This window comes from Symsagittifera roscoffensis, chromosome 3 (assembly GCF_963678635.1).
Source record: "Symsagittifera roscoffensis chromosome 3, txSymRosc1.1, whole genome shotgun sequence".
Lineage (NCBI taxonomy): Eukaryota > Metazoa > Xenacoelomorpha > Acoela > Convolutidae > Symsagittifera > Symsagittifera roscoffensis.
This window is the reverse complement of record NC_087064.1, coordinates 1,065,757-1,091,776: the sequence shown is the minus strand read 5'-3', so window position 1 is coordinate 1,091,776 and position 26,020 is coordinate 1,065,757. Positions and strand designations below refer to the sequence as shown.

The following is a 26,020-nucleotide window of genomic DNA, read 5'->3' as shown; positions in this document are numbered from 1 at the left end:
TAAGTGAATGAAGGTATCAACCTTATTATTCGATTTTTAAAAAATAAACTCATGTATAGGCTGTTTGGATTTTGCGCTGAGAGGTTGGCCGAGAAAATGCTACTCATGGATGACCCACTAGCTCAAGAAGTTACAAAAAAAGTGCAAAATAGTTATGCTTGACGTGGTTCTTTCAATAAGTCAATTTTTATAATTTTCTAGGTGTGCGTTTTGACCAAGTTTGTAATAACCATCTGAAAAAATGTTGTTGTTCGGAGCTCAGAGATAAATGATTTTCTACTTGTGATCATTTTTTGTAAAATTATGGGTATTCAAAAATTCAGTTATTGGGATTTGAAAAATTTTCTTTTTTTAATAGTTTCTAATAGTCGATTAATTTATACTTACGGGCAATTTTCATTTGATATGAAAACTTGCCAAGAAATAATTGTACTGATTGTTAATTATAAAAACTAGGCAGTAACAAAAAAGTACGTCAATAGATAATAGTAAAAATTGTTTTTAAATTACTGCGCCCAGTTTTAGTAATTAATCAGACTTTCAAAGAAAGAAAAGAAGATATATGATTAGGGTGGTTTTTTTAGACCAAATTTCATAATAATTTTTTTCTCGGGAATCAATACTTAGATCTTTGTGTTCAGAGAAGGGTCAGCTTGAACACTTTACTTAAACGACGTTACGGTCACTGTGAAACGAATATTACTAAAATGCTCGTTTTAAACTTTGATGCTGAAAGGAAAGTGTAACGTGCATTATTCACCCGAGGCAAGTTATCCCGCTCGACAAAATTGTTCTAAATTGAATTGTGTCAAGCTTATTGGTATATAAAATCCCGACAATATATTAGGTTTTTGAGTTTACGCTCAGCGCGTCAGAAATGCAAAGAATAGCTCGGCAAAAACTTGAAAACATTTATTTGGGGGCTCCTCTAAAAACAGACAATTAAAAACTTTAACATCTGGGAGTTGTGGAACTTTTAACAGAACTAACAAAGATTCCGATCCAAAAAAACATCAGAATTTATTCAATTTTTAATAACAAGCTTTTATTATGAGAATTAGGTTTCAAAGTTGAAAGCAACTGAAAAGAGCTTTAAATAGTTATTTGTGTTTCAGCTTTCTTGCCGCTTTCTTTATTGTGCTTTTTTATAGAAACAATTTTTTCCTGGCTGTATTTGTTTGACTGACTTTGTCGAATGTTAAAAGGGTTGAATAAGAACATCACATATGCCCCTGAGAGGTGGTCTGCATCACTCAATAAAAATTTTCATCTTTAGTTTTTTTCTTCTGTATTGTAAAACTGACAAAACGGATTACAAACCGGCTGTTGTTCATGGTGTAATTCGACTTCACTCCATGTTGCTTCGAACAAGTTTATTTTTTTCCAAATCAAGTGTAGTTTCTATCGGAAAAGTTTTTCATCATAATTTTTACAAAAATATAACAAGAATAGTCGGGAAATTTATTTATATTGTATTATATAACAAAGATATGTATGACCTAGGCATAACAAACACATGTATCAGCTACATTTTTTGTGAAATTTAACGTTTTTTTGTGCTTAGCGTGATAAGAAAACTATGCAAGAAGGCTAATTAATTGGGCATTTTTGACATTCATTGATTTCAAAAAATGAATAACAAACGAAATTTTTTTGAAATTTCCAAAATTTTACATTTTTTGTTTGTTCAATCAGTTTCAAGACTTAAAATGTTTTACCAGGAAGCGCTAAAAAACGCACTGAACGGGACAACTTACTGAAAGGGTTTTAATATGATATATTGATCGACCCATTGCAACGATTGATTGTGGTTTTTGGTTTTGCGTCGAAAAAACTCTAAGACTCACCCGAATACAAACTTTCTCCCCAATTTTTGTCCAGTTTTTAGCTTTTATTTCTAGAATCGGGACAACAACCGGATGAAGTTTTGGTTAATTTGATATAAATTACAGTTTTGTCTTTCGAAGTAATCGGAATATTTATGCTTAGGGTGGTTTTGTTATTCAATAAAATTTCAATTTTTCAGTCAACGTTTTTGACAGAAACGTTTGAAACAATCTGAAAGCTAATGTTCTCCGAAACTCAAGTGTTGAATTCATTTTACATGTGACAAATTTTTAAAATTTGTGGGGGGTTTGGAAATGGCTAGTTTGGCCAAATTGGGATAATTAACAGGCGATATATTGCGTTCTTAAAACACGCGTAATTGGTGAGTTAAATCGTTCGAAATTTAATTGAGGCAACTAGTTTGGTTTTTTCAATAGGATAGGCGACGCTAAATACATCTCATTTCATTTTAGATAACTTGTGGAGGGATGAAATGAAGAAACAAGGGAAGACGTTCTTAAGTCATTTTTTCAGATTAAGATATGTTTTTAATTGGCCTTAAATTGCAGTCAAAATATTCAGAGATTCGGCCTGATATACCAGCAGTCTTGTTTTTTTTTTTGCACCGTGCACAATTAAACACGACTCATCGTAGCATACCTCATTTCAATTTTATTTGATTTCTAAGTTGGATTAAACCTCCGCTTCGGCGTTAATTTTTCGAATTTTATTGCATGTTAACTATCTCAAACTATTCAAAATGGCAACCCCATAATTTTACAGAAAAGGATCGCAGATGATATATTCCTTTTAAGTTTGAGCGCAGGAAAACAATACTTTTTGAAAATCTTGTCCAAAATGGGCTAGGTAAAAACTCGAACACATTTTTTTCACTTTCATCGACAGTCGGAAAAACAAGTTTTTTGCAAACATAATTGACAAAAGTTCATGATTTTTTTCTACCAGAATGTGGTTCAATTATTATGGCGCTAATCAAACCCACATTTTTGTCTTATTACGTCATGCTTCAATCCAACTATAACAACATGAGTCGCAGACTAGTCCATCAGAGGTTGTTAAACAATGTATAATGTCTTAGGTTTTGCTTAAATAAAAAAACTTCAATTGGTAGCTTACCAAAAATTGACAATGTAGCAACTTTTTGAGGCAAACATCCTAAAGTTTTTGTTGCTAAATAAGACTTTTGAAATATTTTTAAGCAATTGTCCTTACTTGCTATTGATTAACATAGTAAAAAAAACAAGGGGGCAAAATTTTGGGTCTCAGTTTTGCAAAGCAAATTGCCGCAAAAAACTCTCAAAAAATTCTCAGCGGTTTTTGTTCCCAAATTCAAATTAGCTCTGTTTTTGACTAAACCTTCAGAAACGAATAATCAAATAAGGAAGAAGCGGATTGCGGCAAATTACAATGTTTGCCAAACCAGCTGAAAAAAAGCATGCATAATGTACCAAAACGCCACGCTCAAGAACTATTTTTCAATCAAAACCAAGTCAAACCTAATTCTAATTGTGGCCATTTGTCGAACAAAACTTCGGTTGCGCAAAGTCGCGACTCAACTTTTTTGGGTCGCACAAAGCTGCATAAAACTCAAATTTAAATTTTAAATTTTTGGCGCAAATTTTTGGCGCAAAATCGCGCAAAACACTTCGGTTCGCAATGGCGCGACTTACATTTTTTTGGGTCGCGCAAGGTTGCGCACCAACACTTCGGTTCGCATAGTTGCACAAAATTTCTTGGGTATCACGCAAAGCTGCATCATTCACTTTTTGAGTCCCGGTGTTCAAAACATCCCCATTTTGAGTAGCAACATAGCCATTTTTAATCGCAATTGTCTCAGGAAAAACATGTTCTTGATAAATTAAGAATATTTAGAGACCGAGTGAACGAATACTTTTTAAAACATGGAGCTCAGTCACTACCATGGTCTCCGACGGTTTTTATAAACATTTGGTTGCAGTGATTCTGCATAATTAGTGATTAAAACATTAGGAAAACCTGAGTCTTTGCTGTCGGGGCTGGAGCGAGAACGGGTCAGAAATTTCATGAAATTCTTTCGACTAGGCATTTGGGTAAAACAAAGAGGGCTAGTTTAGACAAATTTATAACTCAAATATGAACGAAAAGCAATGAGAAAAAATTTTATTTACAGTGTGAGATAAGATCTTTTAGGGAGTCATTTTTCAAACCGTAAAGCTAAATTGTTTGTCAGTTTTCAACGTTTAAAATAAGCTTGCGAATGCTTAGAAAAGTTTAAATAAAAAACATTATACAATTTAAACGGATTATTCAGAGATGGTTTCTGGAATCAGCCATAATTTTGGACATCAAATAGGAAAACCGTTCTGACAAATAATTGAAACACTATTTGAGATAAGAACAGAAAGAATAAGCTTTAGCAATGTCTCGTTTAATATACAACTAACATAGCTTCATGATAAGCATTTGAAGGTAATAAATATTGGTTGTGACGATTAGTTGAGCAGAAAACTATGCTATATATATTCTCAGTTTTGTGAAAGTCTGTCTATAGACTATCGCGCTTTGATCTGCGAGTAAAAAGCAGTTTTGGCTCAGTTATTCAACTGCAGAAGAAAAGCAGTACTGCAAAAATACATAGAAAAAAAATCCAGTGTTTTGATATTGGTAAAGTTTTTGTTTTTCTGTTTCAGATCTGCTTCAGAGAGTGTTGAAGTAATTTTCTGAGTTTGAAAATCATGGACATCATAACATGATCTTGATAAAAGTTAGCATGATTTTACCCATGGATCCGAAATCAAGTCAATAAGAATATCTTGGCAAAATCTTCGAGTTGTGAAATGCTCAATAATGAATTGTCAACTCATGTTAGGCTTCTTGGATTTCTTGCCATGATCTTGCCGGGCGCCATTGTTATCTTGTTAAAATCTTATAAGATCTAAGCAAGGTTTCAAGAATATTTGGATAATATAAGATTAAAAATGAGCTCTGCAACATTTTTAAGGATTCAAACACCAAACACTGGGCGTAACTTGCTCTGATCAGAGATATAACCAGACACAAACCGCAGTGTTGAACCATTACTGACTCAGAACTGTCTTTTTGACCATTACTGGCTTTCGGACAGTCTTTTAAGTTGGAGCCCTACATTTCCACTTAAACCCTTTCTCCTTTTTTGAATTAACGCGGTTTACGCGTAGCTTGAGTTGCTTTCTGTAAAAATTATTCACTGCAAGATAATTGTATGAATATATCAGATATATTTTAAAATTAAAAAAAATTATTTTTGGAAAAGAATGTATAGATTTAGCGCTGAAAAAATGGTCCAGCAATCTTTACTGCACATATATCGAGTACCGCGAAAACGTTTTGTTTTCGATATTTTAAGGTAACTGGTTCGAAAAGGTCTATCACTGACTTCCCGGGTTGACCAAAAATGCTTATCCTACAATTTTCAAAAATGCAAAATGCTTATCATACAATTTCGTACAATTCCATAGATACCGAAAATGTTAAGAAAACTCTACGATAAGCAGTTTTTCATATATGGAAAATGTAGGACAACCAATTGTTGTTTTTTTTTTATTTTTATTTCTCAAAGTTTTTGGGATGCGTTCGTGACCGAACACAAGTGACTTAACCCATGGTTTACTCAAAACTAGAGTCACCAAAAATTGATCGTCGGGCATTTACAATGCATTAAAAGCGACCTGAATTGTGTAAGAGTTCTCTTCACAAATCATATACTGAAAGCATCAAACTTTTAAATTGTGGCAAAAATGTTCAAAGATGATTATGTTCCCGGGTTGACCTCCATACACCGAAAATGCTTATCATACAATTCCATACATCAAGTGTGTGGGAAAATGCTTGTCATACAATTTTTTTACATTTTCTAAAAATGGTTGAAAACTGGTATAAACTCATTTCTGTGGCTGTTTGATTCTAATAAAACAATCTGGTGATAAAAAACTGAGGTTTTCGTTTATGAAAAAAATGCTTATCATACAATTCCCATATATGGAAATTGTATGACTGGCATTTTTTGGTGGCGACACAAAAAATTTTTCAAGTAATTTTGAAAATTTAGCCAAAAAATTTTTTTGGTTTTTTTTTCACCGCAAATCGATTTTCGTACGCAAACAAACATTTTTCGAAAAAAAAAATTGTTGCATGCAAAATTTAATATTTTGTGTGCATAACGTAGTCCTGGATACGATAAAATTGGCTTTTATTTTCTTTTCACTTAATTTTTTTTTTCAAAAACGCTGAAAATTCCTATTTCTTTTGTATGGGGTGTCAATGTAAGCCTTGATCAATGTCTGATAACTTGAAAATTCAAAAATTTAAAATAATCATCATTAAAAAATTTTGCCAAAAAATAAAAGTTTGTTACTTTTGTTATATGGATTGTGAAAAACAGCTACTTTCAGGTCGTTTGCTATGCATCGTAAATGCAAGACCGTCCAACCTTTGGTGTTTTGAGTAACCAAGGTCTTTGTCACTTGTGTTCGGTTGCAACTACAACCGAAAATTTTTCAGAAACTAAATTTAGAAAGAAAAAATCAAAATTTTTGGTTAATGGGAAAACACCTATCATACAATTTTCATATATGGAAAAATGCTTATCATAGAGTTTTCATACAATTTTCTGTGCGTATGGAATTGTATGAAATTGTATGACAAGAAGTTTCTCATATATGGAAATTGTATGATAAGAAGTTTTGGTCAACCCGGGTTTCAAGTTATACTTTTCAATTCATGTTGCATTTCAATGCCTCCTTATAAAACGATCGCTTTACATCGAAAGACGGCTGAACAAGCATAAATTTAGTATATTAATCATTTTCGAAGAATGTGTATTTGGAAAAATACTTGAAGAATGAGTGCCTTCCTTTGCTTTCAACAAAAGTATCAAGATGCCGAATGATTAAATAAGTGAGTTTTAGCGGTTAATTTGGAATGATTTCTTTTTCTGGCGCATGAATTTCGAAAAATGAGATCTGTAAACTAAGTTTTATTTTCAGCAGTTTATTGGCACAGTCTTTTATCTAATTATTCACGACCGTAACGGAATATTTGTGCTCGGGGTGAGTTTTTTCTTCAGAAAAATTTCGTCATTTTAACTAGCCATTTTTGACGGAGAGTGAGAGTTTTTTGCATCATATACAAAGTATTGTTGTCCTGAGCTTAAATTTGAAAATATATTTTACCCGTGATCATTTTTTTGTTATGAGGGTTTAAAGATTGCTATTTTGGCCAATTTGGGACCACTAACGTGCAATTTAATCCGTCTTAGAAATCGTTCAAAATTGGTTGAAGGAAGCTTATTTGCCATAATTGATATGTTACTAGGAACGAATCTCTTTATACTTTCTGTGACGTGTGGGGGGATGATTTTCAAAATAAATCTCAAATTTTAAGCTTTTTTAATTTTATTTTATTACAGCTATTTTTTTTTCATGTTATTTTTTGCTCCATGGATCTTCAAAAAGTTGTCGGAACATTCAGGGCCTCGCCCTGATACGAGCAGTCTTGTTTGTCCTTTCAAGCGTTTCGAAACAGTTATTTTGGCTGTTATAATCTGTATTTCTTAACTTAAATTACAAAATTGACAATTTTAAAGTTTCGGATACATTTTTCAATTAGATTATTTTTTGCCTTGCCAACGCTCTACTCTTTTCGATTGAAATGTGCATTTTTTGAACTTCTGATTAAAAGTTTTTATGGAAAAATATATGTATGTTCTTTTTGGGTCAAGGCGGTGAGTTCACCAGTTATGGGCGTTTATTCCACCAAGTATAACTAGACTGCTCGTATCAGGGCGAACTTTTTTTGACTGCCCTTCAACGGCTTTGAAACATAAAAGAGGAAAAATAATAAAAAACTGCAAACACAAAAAAAATTGAAATTTTTTGGATTTATTGAAAACTTCACTATGACAAGTATAAATGACAAGTATAAATTGATGTTCTTATAAATTGATATTCTAGTAACGTATTATTAACACCAAATATTACCTCAATTCTGTATCGAACGATTTATGGCGGATAAAATAGCTGCTTATGCGTTAACAGCATGAAATAATTCGCGCGTAAAATAAGCAAAATTTCTTAGCACGAAATATTTCGCGATATCCAGTTTTCGAACCCCAAAAAATTATTGAAAAAGTTTTGTTCCAAAATGGCTTGTTGAAAAATCGAAAATGGCCTGGACAAAATCACCCTGAACTCAAATTTTTCATTTTCTTTGAAGAACAAAAACGTTTTCTGATGTGTTCTTAAAATGCTTCTGAATGAAATCATAGAAACCTACCTGTTTTAGTTCTACCTGTTTTGCTGGCGTTTGTAGCCTTTGTTTGTATGTTTGCTTATTAAAGTAGGGAATTTTATTCTGCTGGCAAATCTCAAAGTTTTTTTTGTTTTTTCGCTCTTCTCTTCTCTCGAAAAGCAAGGAATAGAACTTCTCCTCAAATTTTTTTCTGTCAGGAAAAATTTGTTAACAAATCCGCAATTTCAGTGATTTCCAAATTATACTGAAGAGAATGACTTTGTCCAACTTTTTTTGAAACGTTGGTGCGAAATGGGATTGCGAAGATCTTGACTGCTGTACGAAAGTTGATATCAGTTTTTGCCACCTGAATTCAAAACACACCAGTAAAATAGGGGTTTATGTTTTTTGTCTGAAACCTGACTAAAAATCAGCCAAATAGAACATAATGAGATTTTTTTTATAGAAGCAGTAGCTTGTATTAGATGAATTGAAGCTTTTAATCTTTTTTGTGGAAAACAAAAACCAGCCCAAAAAGAGATTGAACCAAATTTACTTAATGATTTCTTCGTCAATATTGGTAAACACCTGAGCAATTCTATGCCACCTGTTGGTTCTGCTTCTCAAAATTTAGACAGAAAAATATCAAATTTTGTAACTTTTAAAACGGATTAACATGAATGAAGTTTTTAAAATAATAGGGGCCTTAAAAACTAAATTTTCAAGTGGTCATTATGGTCTTTCAACTAAAATGATTAAATTATGTTCACCAGTCAAATCTGTTTTCCTGGCAAACATTTTAAATAAATGTATTGATAGTGCAGACTTTCCAGATGCTTGTAAAATTGCAAAAATTGTCGCTTTTCTGAAAGAAGGAGACAGAGAAAATCCCAGTAGTTATCGACCTTTTAGTCTTTTGACAGTTTTTAGTAAAATTTTTGAAAAACTAATTTATAAAAGAATGCTAGTTTTCATTAACAAAAACAATATTTTAATACGGAACACTTTAATTTCCGCGAAAAAAATTCTTGTATTCATGCTATCATTCGAGTTACTGAACACATGCGAAAAACAATTGAGACAAAAAATATGTGCTTGGCACTTTTTATTGACCTAAGAAAGGAATTTGATACAGTTAACCATTGCATTTATCTGGAAAAATTATGCGCGTACGGCTTTCGAGGCAAATTCAACAAATTGATATTGAGTTATTTGACAAACAGACAACAATTTGTTGTTAATTCGAACGGTACTTCTAGGCAACAGGTAATATCGTACGGAGTTCCGCAGGGCTCTGTTCTTGGACCCATTTTCTTCTTACTTTACATTAACGACATAAATAAAATTGATTCGAAATCTGAATTAAGTCTTTTTGCGGACGACACTGCTATTCTTGCTTCTTTTCTATCGGCAAGGGTAAATGATTACTTTCAAAATGATTTGCTGAAAACAGATGACTGGTGTGTGCGAAATAAATTGTCGATAAGCTCTATAAAATGTAAACTCTTACCATTTGGTAAACAATGTTTGGATAATGACTTTTCACTTGCGGGTGAAAACATAGGATTTACAAAATGTTTCAAATACTTAGGTGTTATCATTGATGGTCAGCTCAAATTTACAGATCATGTTGAAACTGTGTGCAGAAAACTAGGCCGATTTAACGGAATTATGTATAAGGGCAGGGTAGTTTTTCTCAAAAAAAGCTGTTTAAGTTCTACCTGGCATATGTGGTACCTAGAACTTCATATGGTGTGCTTCTCTATGGGAGTACTAGCAAAACAAATCCAAAAAAGAATTCTCCGTACTATATTCTTTAAACGCAAATACGAACACATAACAACAAAGTTTAATGATCTGGGCATTGATACAGTTCATGAAATTTATTTAACTCAATTTTAAAAAAAAACCATTTTTCAATGTTTAAAACGTTCACCTATTGATTTTCTAAACGTCAGTAATTAGAGTAATAAACGAAATACACGTTCTACTTCTAACGGAATGATTCTGTTTTATCGCTGTAGGACAAAAAATATGGAAAACTCCCTTTCATGCAAAATTGTTAAATGTTTCAATTTTTTGATGTCAAGTAAACTCCTACTCGATAAGATCGAAACGTATTCTCAAGAACAGTTGTCAAAATTTTTAAAGGTTTTCAAAAGAAATTACATTTTAGACAATGTACAGCTGGTCGACAATTTTTTCTAATTTGTTTACCCATTGTCGTTACTTAATTGTGATAGTTATCCCGGAGGGTAGCTACTTGTTAGTTTGAAAAGCCTGTTCTAGCTATCCTGATGCAGTGAGTGATTACGTATGTATTTATTCATTGTATCGAATAATTGAATTGAATTGAAATTGCTTAAACTCAAACTGTGCAAAGCAGTTTAGTTCTCAATTTTTTTTCTACAATTAATGTCATTTTCTGATATGAACGTGAGTCCTCCAAGGACGTCAGAAAAGTTACGAATACAATGAAACAGTCAGTAGCGCATATACTGAAGTTTCTTTTTTTGATCGTTTCAAGCTATCAGACGCCTATAATGCGGTCATAGTAGGCAGTCTACAGTGCGTATAAAATGACTAGCACAGCCACCAATTATACTGGTTCCCTTCTTCACAGCCAGTCTTCTCAATTTATGTTTATTTCTGAAATGATCAAATAATTTGGAGGTAATATTTTGTAAGCTTTGCACAGATACCGTCTTCACTTGACACTGTAAAAGTCAAGGGTTCGATTCCGGACAAACCCTGTCCTTTATGCACAAAATAAATTTTTCAGTCTATCGGCTGTCATTTTTCTTTTCGTCCACTCATTTGCAGCAAAAAAGATTTTTTGGTTTTTTAAGCAACCTTCGCTAACTTTTTTTTGAATTTTTTCCTCTCTTGGCACAAGAAAGCTAAAAATGGAGCTTCGCATTACTTTTCTCACTGTGATGCTCAACATTGCTGTTTTTTTATTGCTAGAACTTTAGAAACCATTCGCTTTTTCCTGACTTTTCTCAATTGATAATTTAGCCTTGTTTGTGAATGCTAATGTTCTTTAATGAATCCCCAGTTTCAGTAGCGGATTTAGGAGGCGGGGGGCGCGGACGCCTTCCCCCTCAGGAATCCGACCCCCTTTCGAACCAAAGGGTTCCCCCCTTACTACTATTTTGGGATATCCAGTTTGGCTGACTGACCTTGAAATTGTTCTTCAGGCGCCTTCAGTGCCAATCTATACTAATTTTGCCGAAATTTTCAAAAAAGCGCCAATCAAAGGTCGACAAACTTTTCAAAACTTTTTTGAAAATGCGTCCTACTCGAGAAATTCCTAGATGCGCGCCTGCCTAGTTAGTTAGAGATTGGCTTGAACCGGCCTATTCATAAAACACTTTGAAGTTTCTGAAAATATGAAATATTTGTAATTTTTTACTGACCGTTTCTTTGTACGCCTTTTTATGTCTGGTATAGTTTGTATCGCAGGTATACTTTGTCGGCGCATTAGAACTGACTTGTTCTACCACAATAAGAACAACTTCTTCGGGATAACAGGCGATAGATACCAGGATCTTGGCTGTTCGACGAAAGTTGATGTCAGTATTTGTTCACCGAATTCAAAACACACCTCAAAAATATGTTTTTTTTTGTGTGAAAATTGAGTAAAAATCAGCTATAAAGCACATAATGGATATTGGTATTGCACCAATCAAAAACGATCAACGCAAATTGTGAAAAACATTCAGAAGACAATTTAATTTTGATTCACAATTTTGACTAAGCCTAACTTTCAGAAAGTCACAATTGTGTTTAATTAAAAATATTTCTGAAATGAATAAGAATTTTTTTTGTTTTAGAAACTTTGAAATGCATTTTGAGCAAATCATATTGGAAATTACTTGGTAAAAAAGCTTTTCCCAAAAAATTTCCTCTTAAACAAGTCTTTTCTTTTTTTGTAAAACTCATTTCGAAGTTTCTAAAATAGAAAACTTTCGTATTTATTTCAGAAATATTTTTTTCCTAATTAAAACTGTGACTTTCTGAAAACTACGCTCAGCATAAATTGTGAACTAGAATTGAATTGTCCACTCAACTGTTTTTGTTCCGAGTTTCGCAACGAAAGTAGCGGAATATTTGTGCTCGGGGTGAGTTTTTTTCTTCAGACAAATTTCGACTTTTGAACTAGCCATTTCTGACGGAATTTTTCAATGTTATTACTGTTTCATAGACTTTAAGAGGCTGTCGGAACATTTAAGGCTTCGCCCTGATACGAGCAGTTTTCTTGTTCACAATTTACGCTCAAAAATTTTTTTTTCAAGAAAGTCAATTTTAGAATTTACGTGGTTGACATTTGCCGAGAATTAATGAGTCAAAACTTAGTTGTTCTGTAAGAGTAAATTGATAGATTAGTTGTTTAAATAATTAGTTCCAATTTAATATTTATTTTTCAATCTTTGACCAAGAGAATATAGAGTTGAGGAAGAGAATAAATAAACATCTAGCAAACGATGTAGCAAAACAACAGAATGACCACGCACAGCGTGGCACTCAGTATAGGCCATATCAGTGACCTTGAATAGCACTGATAAAAAATCTGCAGCATAGCTGCAAAAGTCAAGTTATAAGCGAGGTACCGAAGGTCGACTCATTACATTCCCCGCGGCAGAGAAAAATTTTGAAAATCAGTCCAAAATTTTTGTAATAAGAAATATATTGCACCCAGATGAGCATTAGATAGATAGCATCCCTATCCCTCACAAATGCCAGGTGGCAAAGAATATAGAGCATAGAGAGTTTGATAGAGTTTTGTATAGTTTGATATGTAAATAATAGTCAATCGCCATCTTGAGTTTTGTTGACAAATGAGGAAGAGGACGCCTCCAAAAAGGTCAATTGAGGTCGATCACGAATGAGCGGTTTTCTTGGCGAATGCAAGAACGATAAGGCGTTTCCTGAGGGTAAATCTTGAACCTTCTCCTCCACTATGTTTTTTCTTCCACTAATTTAACAGAGTGACGTAAAGGGTCGCCAAAGAATTTCGTAGACTTCTTGCTCCGTGTTGAGGTCCTTACAGCCTCCGAGTGGTCCACTACTGGCTGGCTGAGCGGGCAGAGATAACAAAGGATAAGAAGAGTGCGGTTCGGAAAGCGCGTGTTGTGAGCGTGGAGCGAAGCCCTCCGGAGAAACACCATCTGGCGACAGAAACTCAGTCCGAGGATCCGCTAGACCAGAATTAGAAGATTGGGTGGCAGGCGGCGAGAGGACGACACTATTCGTGTTAGACTGCTGGAGAGTAAAAGTCGTGTTGGAAAACGTTTGGAAGCCGTTTCTCCACTCGGGTAGATTCCCTAACCACTTGTAGAGAATTGGACCCAGAAGAGCCGTCGCTAGATGAATCAGCTGTGAGATCCACTACCGCTGTGGGATACACTAGGGTCGTCCGGACGTCTCTCCAACAGCGTTGGTTGAGAGCAAGTAGCTGGCCTTTTGCCCGCACTGCGAGAAGTTGATCCTGGTGCTTGAAGACGATCACCTAGTGTGTTTTGGCCCACTGAAATGTTATAACGAAAGTTAGGCTTAAGGCAAACTTGGTTTTTACGATAAACTTTCCCTTTGTCAGTAACATAAGTGTGATAGGTATTCTGCGTAATCTTGAAATAAGCAGTCTTATTAAGAAGTTTGCTGGACTGACGATCTATAATTTTCCTAAAGACTCTTACTCGACTAGGATCGGATGAGAGAAGGTTTTCCAAATTACTTGTTTTAGTCGGGCGACGGGGTTGTAGAGTTGACCCGTCTTTAGAGAATGAGCAAGATCCGAATGACGACTCGTCAACTGTTTGAGGCCTCGCTTTTCCCCATCCGGTGGAAGGTTTCGCTTAAACTGCGTCCACTTACTGGCCGCCCGAGCGAGTTCATCTAAAGCCTTGTAAGGCTCACTCTCAGTCACATTACCCTCCAGAGAAAACATCGGATTGAATCGTGGAGCAATTGGAGAGCTGGCACTTCCTCTATGCACCACCTTAGCGCGATCCCTGCTGTAGTCCTGGCTAGCAATCTGGTCCGGCGTAAGAAGGTTTCGTTCAAGTCTTTGTGCTGAAGTATCAGAATGAACAACCTTATAATAAGCTTGAGACTACTCAGTATTTGGCTTACGCCCAAAATTGTAACTCGAAAGGCAATTTTTTAAGAATAGAATGATTACTCTTGCGAATGTCTTCGATTATCTGCTGAATTGTCTCCTTAAAATTACCAAAATTAGGATTAAGTTTAGCAGTGCCCAGTTTTCGCTTTATACTCTGAATCGAATGTTCAGCTAAACCAGTGCCTCTATGACCTCCAACAGGTGAAAAATATGTCTAATACCCCTACTAGAACAAAATTGTTGTACTAAATCATTCTTAAACCCAGAGCCATGATCAGTCCTGATAGATTGAGGTATAACAGGAATACGTATGTAAGATTCGAGGAATTTTGCAACCTTCTTAGCCCCAGTAGTTTTAGTAATAAGAACAGAAGGAGATTTAGAGAAAAACGATCTATAGGTACCAAGAGGAATATCTTCGAACCCTTATCATCTAATATAGGACCGGCGAAATCTAATTGTAACTCCTGATTTGGCCCAGACAAATTAGTTTATGTTTGTGCGGTATGAAAAGTCTTAGCAGGCTTAGGATTCTTACCATACAACGTGCATTCACGGCACTTCTCACAGGTATCGACAATCTGTCGGTTTAGGAACGGCCACCAAATTTATTCGGAGGCCGACATCATGGCCTCTTGTACTAGGTGGGAGCGGTGAAGGCGAGCAAGGAAAGCTTGTCTCAAAGCTTCGGGAATTGCCAACTTGTTGTCAATGATCACGCAGTTATTGACTACCGCTGCCTTGGGCCGGAATTGAGCCACATAAGCGCCCCGCTTATTGAAGGTAGTGACATCCTTGTTGACAATTGCACGCTTCATAGGGTCCAGAAAACGATCCTCCTCCGTAAGTTCGGCTAAGTGATCAGCATCAAAAACGCCTGGCAGTCCCACGATGTCTTTCTTAAATTTCGAGAGGATCGGCTTACCGCCATTAACTGCAAAGACCCCAATCTAAGCGGCTGTGTGGACCTATCCAGGTCTAGGTAAACGGCACCTTCTCATAGCCTCCAACAGCTGATTATGTCCCTCCTTTCTGGAGGTGATCCTCGCCGCAACAAAACGAGTTTTGGCTGCTCGTTGACGGGTTCGATTGTGTTGTCGGATTTGATCCAAACGAGAGATTCGACCTAACCGTCGAGATCTCATTGGAGGACGCGGGCTTGGTCGTCTGAAATTCGGTGAGTTCAGAGGAAATTTGTCCACAAATGTGAGGAGGTCAGTTTGTTCCATCGTCGAGTTGAGTATCGTCTGTGAGTCAATGGGATGAACTAAAGTCGACTTTAGATCGTTGGCAGTGAGTAGTTGGTTAGTATTAGGTGGTAGATACGGGTCGGGTAGAGTCATGTTTTGATGATGGTAAGATTGTAAGAGATGAGATAATGAGAGAAAAGAAGTTTGACTGTTTTGAATAGATTCAGGTCGGAGACAATGATTTTTAGTGAGAGAAACTGGTCTACGTTTTTTTATTTGCATACCCTTTTCTGATTGGTTAACACTCTCAGAGCACCAGAGCACAACTCGACGCCCTCTATCGGCGAGAAACTTGAAACACGTATTTGCATAACGTGATTTGATTGGTTGACAGACCGAGTTAATTTTATGTTGCCCCCTACCGGAGAAATTTTAGATGAAGACAAGGAAAATTTCCGGGTTGAAAGATCAACTCCCTCCTGCGATGGAGGACAAAACCCATTGCTCGAATTATACAAGCTAAAAGAATTTATGGATGTTAAGGCCGATTTAAAAGCCTCACTGGACTTAACGACAAAAAGTTCATCGTAATTAGAGGGAGCAGGAGCCGAAAATGTTGGGTAGCGAGATAAATAGTCCACAATACCCAGAGGGATGTGAAAAACCTCGAAATCAAAAGATATTAAACGATCCGCCCAACGAGAAAGACGAGATTGGTATGACTTCTTATTATAATTTTCGTTCAATGCCGAACTAATGGCTTTGTGATCCGTCAACACTCGAAAACGATTACCCAACAAATACGTACGAAAGTGTTCACAAGCCCAAACGATCGCTAACAATTCCAATTCGTTTGTACTATACTTCGCTTCTGCAGTATTAAGAAGCAAACGCAGGTGGGGCCCAAACTCCCGGTTTGATTTCCTGCTCGAGACAAGCTCCTAGCCCGTTATGGTTAGCGTCACATTTTACCCGTGAGTTTTTCAAGCATCGTAATGAAATAAACTAGAATTTTAGCCACTAAATTGATTATACTTATGAAGGCACTATCTTGTTCCTCTCCCCACAGAAACGACTGTTTGTTACGAGTCATTTAAGATAGCCGAAAATGAACTGTAGGTGATTTGTAGGTTTATACCTGAGTATGCAAATCAGGTATAAACCGTTGTAGGTGATTTAACGTTCCCATAAATGAGCGGAGCTGTTTCAAAGTTCTTGGTGGCTTGAGTGATTGGATTGCATCTATTTTTGAAAATTTAGGAGAATAACCGTCCTCATTAATATCATATTCTAACCAAGTTAATTGGTTAACAGAAATTTCACACTTACTAAGCTTTATTGCCAGCCTTCCGCATCGAGTCTCTGCATCACCTTCTCTACCATTTCGTTGTGTTCCTGAATATCTGCCTTCGTAACTACTAAGATATTGTCCAAGTAACAAATAACACCTTCTAATCCTTGTAAAGTACAGTCCATTGCCTTCTGGAGCTCGGTCGGCATATCTGTTAAGCCGTAAAACGCAGTTTTGAATCTATACGTTCCCGTAGCGTTCCCGCACAAGATATTGAAATTACAATGACTACTGGTAAAAGACGATAATGGCAACTGACTGAAAGCGTACTTCAAACCTAATGATGTGAGCCAAACCTTGCCAGATACATCGTTAGTGATGATCTGAGCCACTGAATCGATGAGTTCGTAAATATTTGGCATCTGATACTTGTTTTTCCAGATCTGTGCATTCATCGGCTTGGCAATGAGGGCAACTTTGATTGAGCCATCCTTCTTGGCTGTCAACACGATGGGCGCTATGACGAAATCTGTCGTACATTTATCCACTTTTTCGATGTGACCTTTTTCCACTAACAGCTTGATCTCGTTAGCAACTCTGTCCTGGATATGTATCGGAACTTTACGTCCTTTAACTTGACGCGGTACCAAGGGAATTTAAAGTTTGTGTATACTTTGTGATTCTTGGATCTCCCTAATCGACTAAACACGTGCATATTTACTGTCAAAGAATATTCAGAAATCGGGTCCTGAGATTTAGACTCAAGCAGATGGACGGACTCCGCGCTCAATTGGGGAGTCACCACACCTAGTTGATTTTGCAATTCTAAGCCCAAAATATTTCTGTTCTCAAAATAATTAGTTCTGTTCTCGGAGACGAGGAAATGAGCCTCCTCCACTTTCCAGCCGCTAGAAGAGATCGGAATGCGAATTGATCCAAGAAGACAGTTCGGTTTTTTATTATAATCGACAAATAAAGTATCTATAGAGTATCGTGTGATGTCACGGAAATTGATAGACGGATTACGTTGAAGTAATAAGTCACAAGTGCGTTTGTTAAGGAACGAGACTGGACTCCCCGTGTCAACGGTTGAATAGAAAAACTATGACCAGTACGCAACTGAATACTTCTTGGTTTCCCTTCGTTTGATTTTAGAAGCTCGATACTATTGATCCTGACCGCACTTTCTAACTGCAGAACAGCGTACTCCGGTTTGTTATCATAGTCAGCATCTATAAAATTACAGTCGATGGAGGGATCTGACGCCTCCTCGCTTTCGTGAACCAAATTCACACGTCGTTTTGATGAAACACAACACATGGCAAAGTGACCACGTTTCTTGCAAAGATTACACGTAACTCCGCGAGCTGCACATGATTTTTTGTGATCCGGACTAAAAGGATTACCACAGAAATAGCACGATTTGTTGCCTTTGTTGCTCTGCATGTTTTGTCGATTGGTTTGATTTTGAGGATAATTTTCTTTTCCTCGAGACGACTGAATTGAGAAAGTGGGTTCTTGTTTAACCTTTATAGTATTGGAAAACTGATTGAGTGGAAGTAGTTTTTTGGAGCTGAACGGACGTACTAGCCCCTTTTCACACTCCAGTGCGAGTTTAAAAGTATCATTCAAATCCGCTTTTGCCTTAATTAGTTGTTGCTGGACATCCACATCACGAACTCGTCCAATGAAAAGGTCTTTCAAAGTTTCCCTTTCTTGAGCGTTGGGCCAATTGCACAGGGCAATCTGAGCGCTAAGTCGAGCGTAGAATGAAGAGAAAGTATCATTGTCCAACATGAATATAGTGTTATAGAGCTTAATACGTTCGACAGTATAGTCACGTTCCACCTTGAATAACGTCTCACAAGAATTATGAAAGTCTCGAAAAGGAGTAACACTAAAATCCGTGTGAGGATAAGAATCTGCAAAACGTCTCTTTCCTTCGTTTCCTAATGCAAAAAACAAACGCGACTTCAAACGAGCCTCAGCTTCGTGATAGAACCAGTTCTGGCTAACTCTAGGACCTTTTCTTCTGCGCTCAACATTCAATCCAGTTACTCTACGAACCACCGCTTGATCTCGGAGGACTCGAGCATTCGCCTCCCCAGCGTCTTCTGCATGACATACTGCCTCTGGTTTCGGAGGGGGATCATCGATAATTTCCGTGGGCTCCACTAAAAGATCCTGAGGGTTGATATTGTCCTTTAGACCCACTGCTAGGAAGAATTGTCCTATCCAAGATTTCCAAAGAAACGGCGGACTGACAGATGGTTTCGCCCAAAAGGGAGGAGCTGCGCCGTGACATTTGCCGAGAATTAACGAGTCAAAACTTAGTTGTTCTGTAAGAGTAAATTGATAGATTAGTTGTTTAGATACTTAGTTCCAATTTATTATTTATTAGTCAATCTTTGACCAAGATAATATAGAGTTGAGGAAGAGAATAAATAAACATCTAGCAAACGATGTAGCAAAACAACAGAATGACCACGAACAGCGTGGCACTCAGTATAGGCCATATCAGTGACCTTGAACAGCACTGATAATAAATCTGCAGCATAGCTGCAAAAGGACAAAATGGAACCGACGTACCGAATGTCGCCTCATGACAGTGGTAAAAAAGCATTTCCAAAGCAATTTTTCATTTACCAAGTCTTGTTAGGCTGCTGCGGGTAAAAAGAAATCTTCAAATACACCTATTCTTTTTTTCCATCTAAACAAAAATTCAGAAAAAAGGAAAATAGGAAGCTTCCCGGAATAAAACTATAACTGTGTTGTGAATTGTATTTTTAGTATTTAGATTCATTTGAAGGTCAATCTCTAACTGTTACCTGCCTAAAATATCACATTAAGTCCATTGGAGCTTGTCATTCAGTTGACCTCCATAACTTAAATAGACTTTCGTTATTAATTCAGTTTTCTTATTTTAACTTGTTATTATTAGAAGTTAGACTATTAGAACATTTTATTCAACTGTTGTATAAGGAACTGTTTTCAAATGTGCGATTATCCTTTCACCAGTCTGTGTCTCTCAGAGCGGAGCTGAAGTCGAGTATTTCCACGCCCTCTAATCCCACCTGCTGCCGACTGAACACCACAAATGAAGCGAGGTCACTCTTATTCGTGCAGAGGTTACACACATCGAGAGATAGATATGCCAAAATAAGCTATCAAGTGAAACGGCCACCCGAAGAACTGTTGTTTATTTAAGACCCCCCACCCACCAACCCCTCCTGCCAGCTAATCGTCCACAAACGCCATTTAAACTATTTCTCTGAATTCATTTTTGGCCGCAATAACACTTCATACTTTTATATTACCACTTTTTAAGACCCTGCGACGTTTAAGTTTGCTCGTTTTTTAGAAAATTTATCAGGTTTTTGTTTTAACTGTCATTTGATCTTCGAAAACTAAATGAACATTGTCCAATTACTGAATAGCTTTGAGGTTTGATTTTTTTAGTTTGAAAAACTGAAATATATTTTTTTTAATTTTACACATGTGATGAACAGGTTTTTTTTAGTTCGAAAAATGTATCAAAACGGGTGGCTTTTTTGGAGCTAATTTTGATCTGGTTTTGATGGAACCCCCGCCTTCAACCACTCCTTGAGTTCCCTCAGTTGGTATTTGTTCAGATGTGTGGCCACTTTGAGACACACTGACTTGCTGCACTCCTTCGACTCCGCCCATTCCTTCACTTCAGTATCCACTACTGTCTCTCCTTCCATGGCCACTATAAGCAAGTATGACCCTGTCTACACCTCTTTTGTCATGTATGGCTCTGCAGTCTCCTCTTCGGATGTATGACCCAACACTTTCACTCAAACAGTGGCCCAAACTCTCTCTCTGATGTATGGTCTTTTGATATATTTGGCTCAAAATGATTATGGAGTGATTGCCCAGAATATTCAGCTTGATCTACTTTACATTTTCAAAATATTTCAGGGCCCTTATTGAATTACATGCTCATACTTTGTGTTTGAACACATTCGCTTAGGTTTCAGTGGGGGGGGGGGGGGGGTTGGGGTAAAATGTAAAGTAGAGTTAGTTTTTAGTGCTATCAAGTAAAACTGAAAACTAGAGACAGGTTTGAGCAAAATTTCAAGATGCCATTTATACTGCTGCATGATTTTGATTTTCTTTTCTTCGGCGGATGGAATCGGACAGGGGGAGCTTATTCCTCATTTTAAAACATTAGAACTCGAAAGCTTCACCCATCAAAAAAATTATCGCTGGAAAAATGTAATTTGATTATCAAAACAACCCAAAAGATGTCCACAAACATAAAATTTTTGTTCATCGCAAAAACGCTAGGTTTGCATCGGGTAGGCTCAAAAGTTCTATCAGAAGGCTCAATTCAGTAGGCTCAAAAGTTTTTTTTTACAAGGTTTTTGGGTACAACCGGGTAATGAAACCACGTTTTAGAAAATTATTTTTAAAGTCTCTTAGAATTTCTACGGCATCTTAAAGAGTTGCTTCAATCACAAGCGTAATTGGTGAGACAAGAAATGATCAGTTTGTGTTAATATTAAGGTAAAAATGACCAGTGACCTGTAAACTTACAAATTTAATCTGAATGAAAAGATAGCAATAGGTCTGTTGTTTAAAGCATATTGCTATCAGTCTTGATAATCTCTGGTCAGTCCTGATAAATTATTTGCCTATTATTCTGACATCAATTTAGCTTAATGAGATGAGATGAGAAAGTTTTCCAATGGATGATTGTCCAGAGATAACATTGAAAGACAGGAACTTTGTTGTAAGTCATGAAACGCAACCCCGGTTGAAATGATCGAATTATGTATCGAACGTATGGGTCAACTGAATATCCACTTGTCCATCTAAATTATCTAGGTCGACAAAAATTGTCGATCAAACAAGGTCGAAACATCAAACAACCAGCTTACAAAACAATCCACGTTTTGTAAATTGCTGCCAATAAAAAATCCTAAGAGCTGAGATGTCTGGTCACTTTCTGTTTCATCTAAACAAAAAAATTTAACAAAGAAACAAAAACTTTTGAGGATATTTTTTGATAATAATTAGCTCATCCGATTGGAGCATTAATCTAAAACAGTGTGATAACATTTTGATGAAAAAAAAATCAAATCATAAGAAAATGATGAAAAAAATTAAGAAAAAACTTTTCAAAACCTAATCAAATCAAAACTGCATGCGAGGTCGACGAGATCTAGGAAAATGATGTCAACCAAAACTGACTACGCTTGAGATAAAGCTTTCTGTTTGAAATGACCGAAAGTGGCTCAAAATCTTTTTTTTTTATCAAAAATTTGTTATATATTGACCAACACTTACTCATTTTGTTTCAGTTTTAATTTTACATTATGGATTTGTTTTAGTTTTCTTACCGCCAGCAATTCAAAATCCATTCTTAGACAAACAGTGTGTTAAAGAAACACCTTTTTTTTTAAGTTCCTCTCCAAGTTTGCTGATACTTGAGTTGAAGAATTCATTTTTTTTTTGCAATAAACAGTAAGAAATTGGCCAAATTCTGATGATTCATTTTTTGAGTTGAATTGTTTTGCCGTTTTTGTTCGTATTTTTTATCGCAATTAGGAAGAAGAAGAATTTTTCTCTGGTATATGCTAACATCGGATAAGTTTGAACAAAATTTATACATAATGCAACACAGAGGACAGCTGTCGGATTCATGAGAATCTTGTGCTCTGCTACCCTAGTCTTAAGTTAGCATCCTGACGGGTGAATTTTTATTTGAAATATTAATTTTCGGTTTCATCAGAACATTTCACCAAATTTTAGATGAAAAATGGATAAGTTTTTTTTTGCGGTTTAATTTAGCCTAAGTTGGAAACCAAAGAAGTTTAAGTGGATTTTAGAAAAACTCTAAATAAGGGGTAGATTCTCCCTGCATTGAGCCTTTCGTGCTCCTTTAAAAAGTTTTAATGATAATTTATTTTAAGATTAATGGATGCACTATTTCTTCGAAATTTTAATCAAAAATCTAAGTTGACGAAGAGTCCGTCGTACTAAAACTCCGGGAATTAAGTCAAAAACTCTTTAAACCCTAGAGCAACCATGAGGTGGTATAGGGACAGGTGGTTGTATTAACTTAGTTCCATCAAACCAAATTAAATTGGTAGATCCCCTTTGAGATACTGAAAAATAAGTCGGGCCAGTTTTTCATTATTTACAATATAAAAATCTCCTATTGAAAGAGCTATAATTTGGATTTCAGAATGAGAAAATGCAACTTTAATCAAAGGGAAAACATTCTTCTTTTTCAAAACGTTAACCATATTTCATTGCCTTTTAAGCCTAAAATACTCTTTCAGTTCTGGTTGAAAATGACTGATTGATGTTAACAAAATTGAACATTTCTAATGTTTTTTTTTCTGAAATTAGATTAAATTCGGGCAACTAAGGATGAAAAAAGTTGGTAGAACTGTACGAGCTTAGTCAGCGCAAAAAGCAGTAAAATTTCGATAAGCGAGAAACAATTTGGCGAACCTTTAGCGATCCATTTCAGTTAAAATTGTCATCAGAATCGGAAAAATTTTCCTGCTCATTGCAAAAAAAAGTGATTCATTAATTTAGTAACCAATGAAATGAGAGAGGATATATAAGCAACCTATTTACAAAACATCCGTAGTTTGAAAATATAAACCGAGTTATGAGTAATACGTCACAAATCAAAATTGGACATCAGAGAATAGAATTCACCTCTTATTGAAACCTGATTAAAAGTTTAAACTGATTAGATCTTGGTCTATTATTTTAAATCCTAAATTTAAGTTAAATGCAATCCAGATAAATTGAACAGTTTTTTTTGTTAACGTTACTTGAGTTAGTTCGATGAGAAAAATTACTACCGTTGAACGTACATACGTACATCAAAAACTGTGACCTGTTGAGGAAGTTACAGGTACAAAATGAAGCAAGACTGCTCGTATCAGACAGGGCGAAGCCCTGAGAATCCGGGTTGCGCTCTAAGGTCTATGGAGTAGTGCTTGCTTTAAAAAAATTTGACGAGTTTATTAGTTCTCTTTTTACACCACACGCCATACAAAAGGAAAAAATATGTAAATCTCAGGTAGCAAACTAGTAAATAGACCAAACCGCATGCCTCAATTCAAACTGGAATGACTTCTCAAACAGAGCAAAGTTTCGCCTGCTAGTTAATAGCATAAAGTATATCGCGCATTATTTGTTCAAAAAGAATCAAAAAACAATCTTCAAACGTCCATGATTTTACAAAAAATTCAGAGAGGAAATGTTTTTCAAATTAAGCTCAAGACAACATCACTTCTCGAATTTTAAAAAACTTCAGTCAAAAAATTCCAGTTTAAAAGACGAAGTTTTTCTGGAGGAAAAAAACCACTCGACCACAAATAATTTTTGTTCAAAATTTGTAACAATGAGCTGTTAGCCTAACTTGTAATAAATAAATCAAATTATAAAATGTAATTCAGAATTGGTTCACCGTATGTTTTTCAATGATAATAAAAAAATTTTGATCAAAATACTTTTAGTAGCAGTACATTTTTGTTGGAAAATTTTTACACATTAGGAAAATTTTTATTTTGTTGGACCGTTGCGGCTCGAAATTGAGTTTTAATCATTAATTATACCCAGATAGCATCAATGATTTTCAAAATGCATCAAAACCATTTGTGAAAAATTGTCAAAAATTCAAATTTTTCAACAAAAAAACACCACAAAAAATTTGCTTTTGCCAAAAGTCTTTTTTTTGCGACAATTTTCCTTGAAAACAATCAAAAAATAGATGTCAGAGTAGTATTACAATACCGCCTTTTTAGAAGTTTTTGTTGACCAGCACCTTGTGGGGAGAATCAGCTTGGAAACTTCTGTTTGATTTGAAAAACATAGTCACAAAATGACTGTTTTGACGTCAGAAGGTAGTTTAGAGAAAACTATATAGCAAAAGTAACAAAATTTTATTCAGTTAAAGCCTTGTTATGAACAATTTAACCGTTAAGCTTTCCAGAAACTTGTCTTTTGTTAGACAAGTCTTTTGTTAGAACAGATGTGTTTTTTATTTCAAAATTTACACGAGGCAAAAAAGCGAGAAAATGATCTTCAAAAAAAGAACACTGAGACGGAGCAATGAGACTGTTGTCAGTATTTGAGTACGCCCGACTAATCAAAAAAAAAAGAATTGCAGAAAAAAAGAAATTGGAAGAGAGTTACAAGTTTAGTTCTACACAAAAAGTATTCGAATTGAAAAAAGAAATTGCAGTGTTTTCTAAATCACCTAAAACTTGGTTGCTTAGTTAAACATATAATTAAATTACTCTCTAAAATCAAACCATTTGTTTTGCGCACTTTAAAAAAGGCCTAAGTCTAGTTGGAAACAGAATAATTAGTTGATGGAGAAGTTTTCAATTTTTATTATTATTCAAAAAAATTCTTTTTTCTACAGTTTTTAACTCTTAATTTCATTTTCTGGTTTATAAGCATTACTTGATAACTATGATGAAATGAGATTTTGAATGCTAGTTTTTGCTTTTGTCTCGTTTTCTTTTCCTGCGACTATTATCCTTGAAAATTAGTAAATTTATGATTAAAAGAGTAGAATTATCATATGTCATTCGTGATAAATTTTTTGTTCACAAACATTAGAGTGCCAAACTGTGCATTTTGATAGTTGGTAGTTGATTTTGCAACAAGGACGCTCCCTTTGTTCTTCTTTTATTCTCTGATCCCTTTGTTCTCTTTCCTTATCTTTGATCATTTTGACAAAACTTTCACATGTTGAAAGACTTGTCTCTGGAATCCATGAGCAAACAAAAACAAAAGTGTGCACCAATTCAGTGCACAGTTTGGCCTAGTAATGTACAAATTGAGGAAAAAATATTAGAAACTTTTAGCCTGATCAGGCCTGAAAAAACGACAAAAATTTCGAAACTTTTTCGAAAATCCGCCCCCCCCCCTCGAGAAAATCCTAGATCCGCCCATGCCTGAATTCAAGCCTTGTCATCATTTCTTTTTTATGTTGAGCATTCCAAAAACTTGTATTTTATTAGACTACCGTCAATTTTTGAAGCTGAGAAAACATTCATTTTTATTTTTTATTTCAACATGTCAAACAATTTGCAAAAAGTTCAACGGTTTTTTGAAACGAACTCCAAAAAAGGAACTCCAAAAAAGGTTGTTTGAAACTAACTCAAAAAAGGAAAGACTCACACTACTCTTCCATGAATAAATATATAAGCACAAGTATCTTTAGTCAAAAATTTTAAGTTATTTGGTTTGGAATCAACATCTAGATTTTCTTTAATTTCATTTCCAAATCTCTTCTGTAAATCCAGCTGAGTAATCACA

General features: G+C 35.4%; 1 protein-coding gene and 1 long non-coding RNA gene across 3 annotated transcripts in view; both read right to left on the bottom strand.

Annotated features, from left to right (window-relative positions):
• The window catches only part of LOC134842537 (uncharacterized), a 29,832-nt gene extending 25,463 nt beyond the window's left edge, over positions 1-4,369 (bottom strand). The window contains exon 1 of the mRNA XM_063858922.1: positions 3,844-4,369. Within this exon, the coding sequence (XP_063714992.1) occupies positions 3,844-3,913 (70 nt within the window). The 5' untranslated portion in view covers positions 3,914-4,369. The remainder of the gene's footprint in view (positions 1-3,843) is intronic.
• A 15,213-nt stretch (positions 4,370-19,582) lies between these two features.
• LOC134842536 (uncharacterized) lies at positions 19,583-21,261 on the bottom strand. 2 transcript variants are annotated; one of them, XR_010162510.1, is made up of 3 exons: positions 21,182-21,261; positions 20,290-20,617; positions 19,583-19,812 (listed from the first exon to the last, which is right to left on the bottom strand). It is a non-coding gene; the product is annotated as an uncharacterized LOC134842536 (long non-coding RNA). The 2 variants fall into 2 exon arrangements; XR_010162511.1 differs by having other exon boundaries at positions 20,290-20,614; positions 21,182-21,260.
• Positions 21,262-26,020: the final 4,759 nt, after the last annotated feature.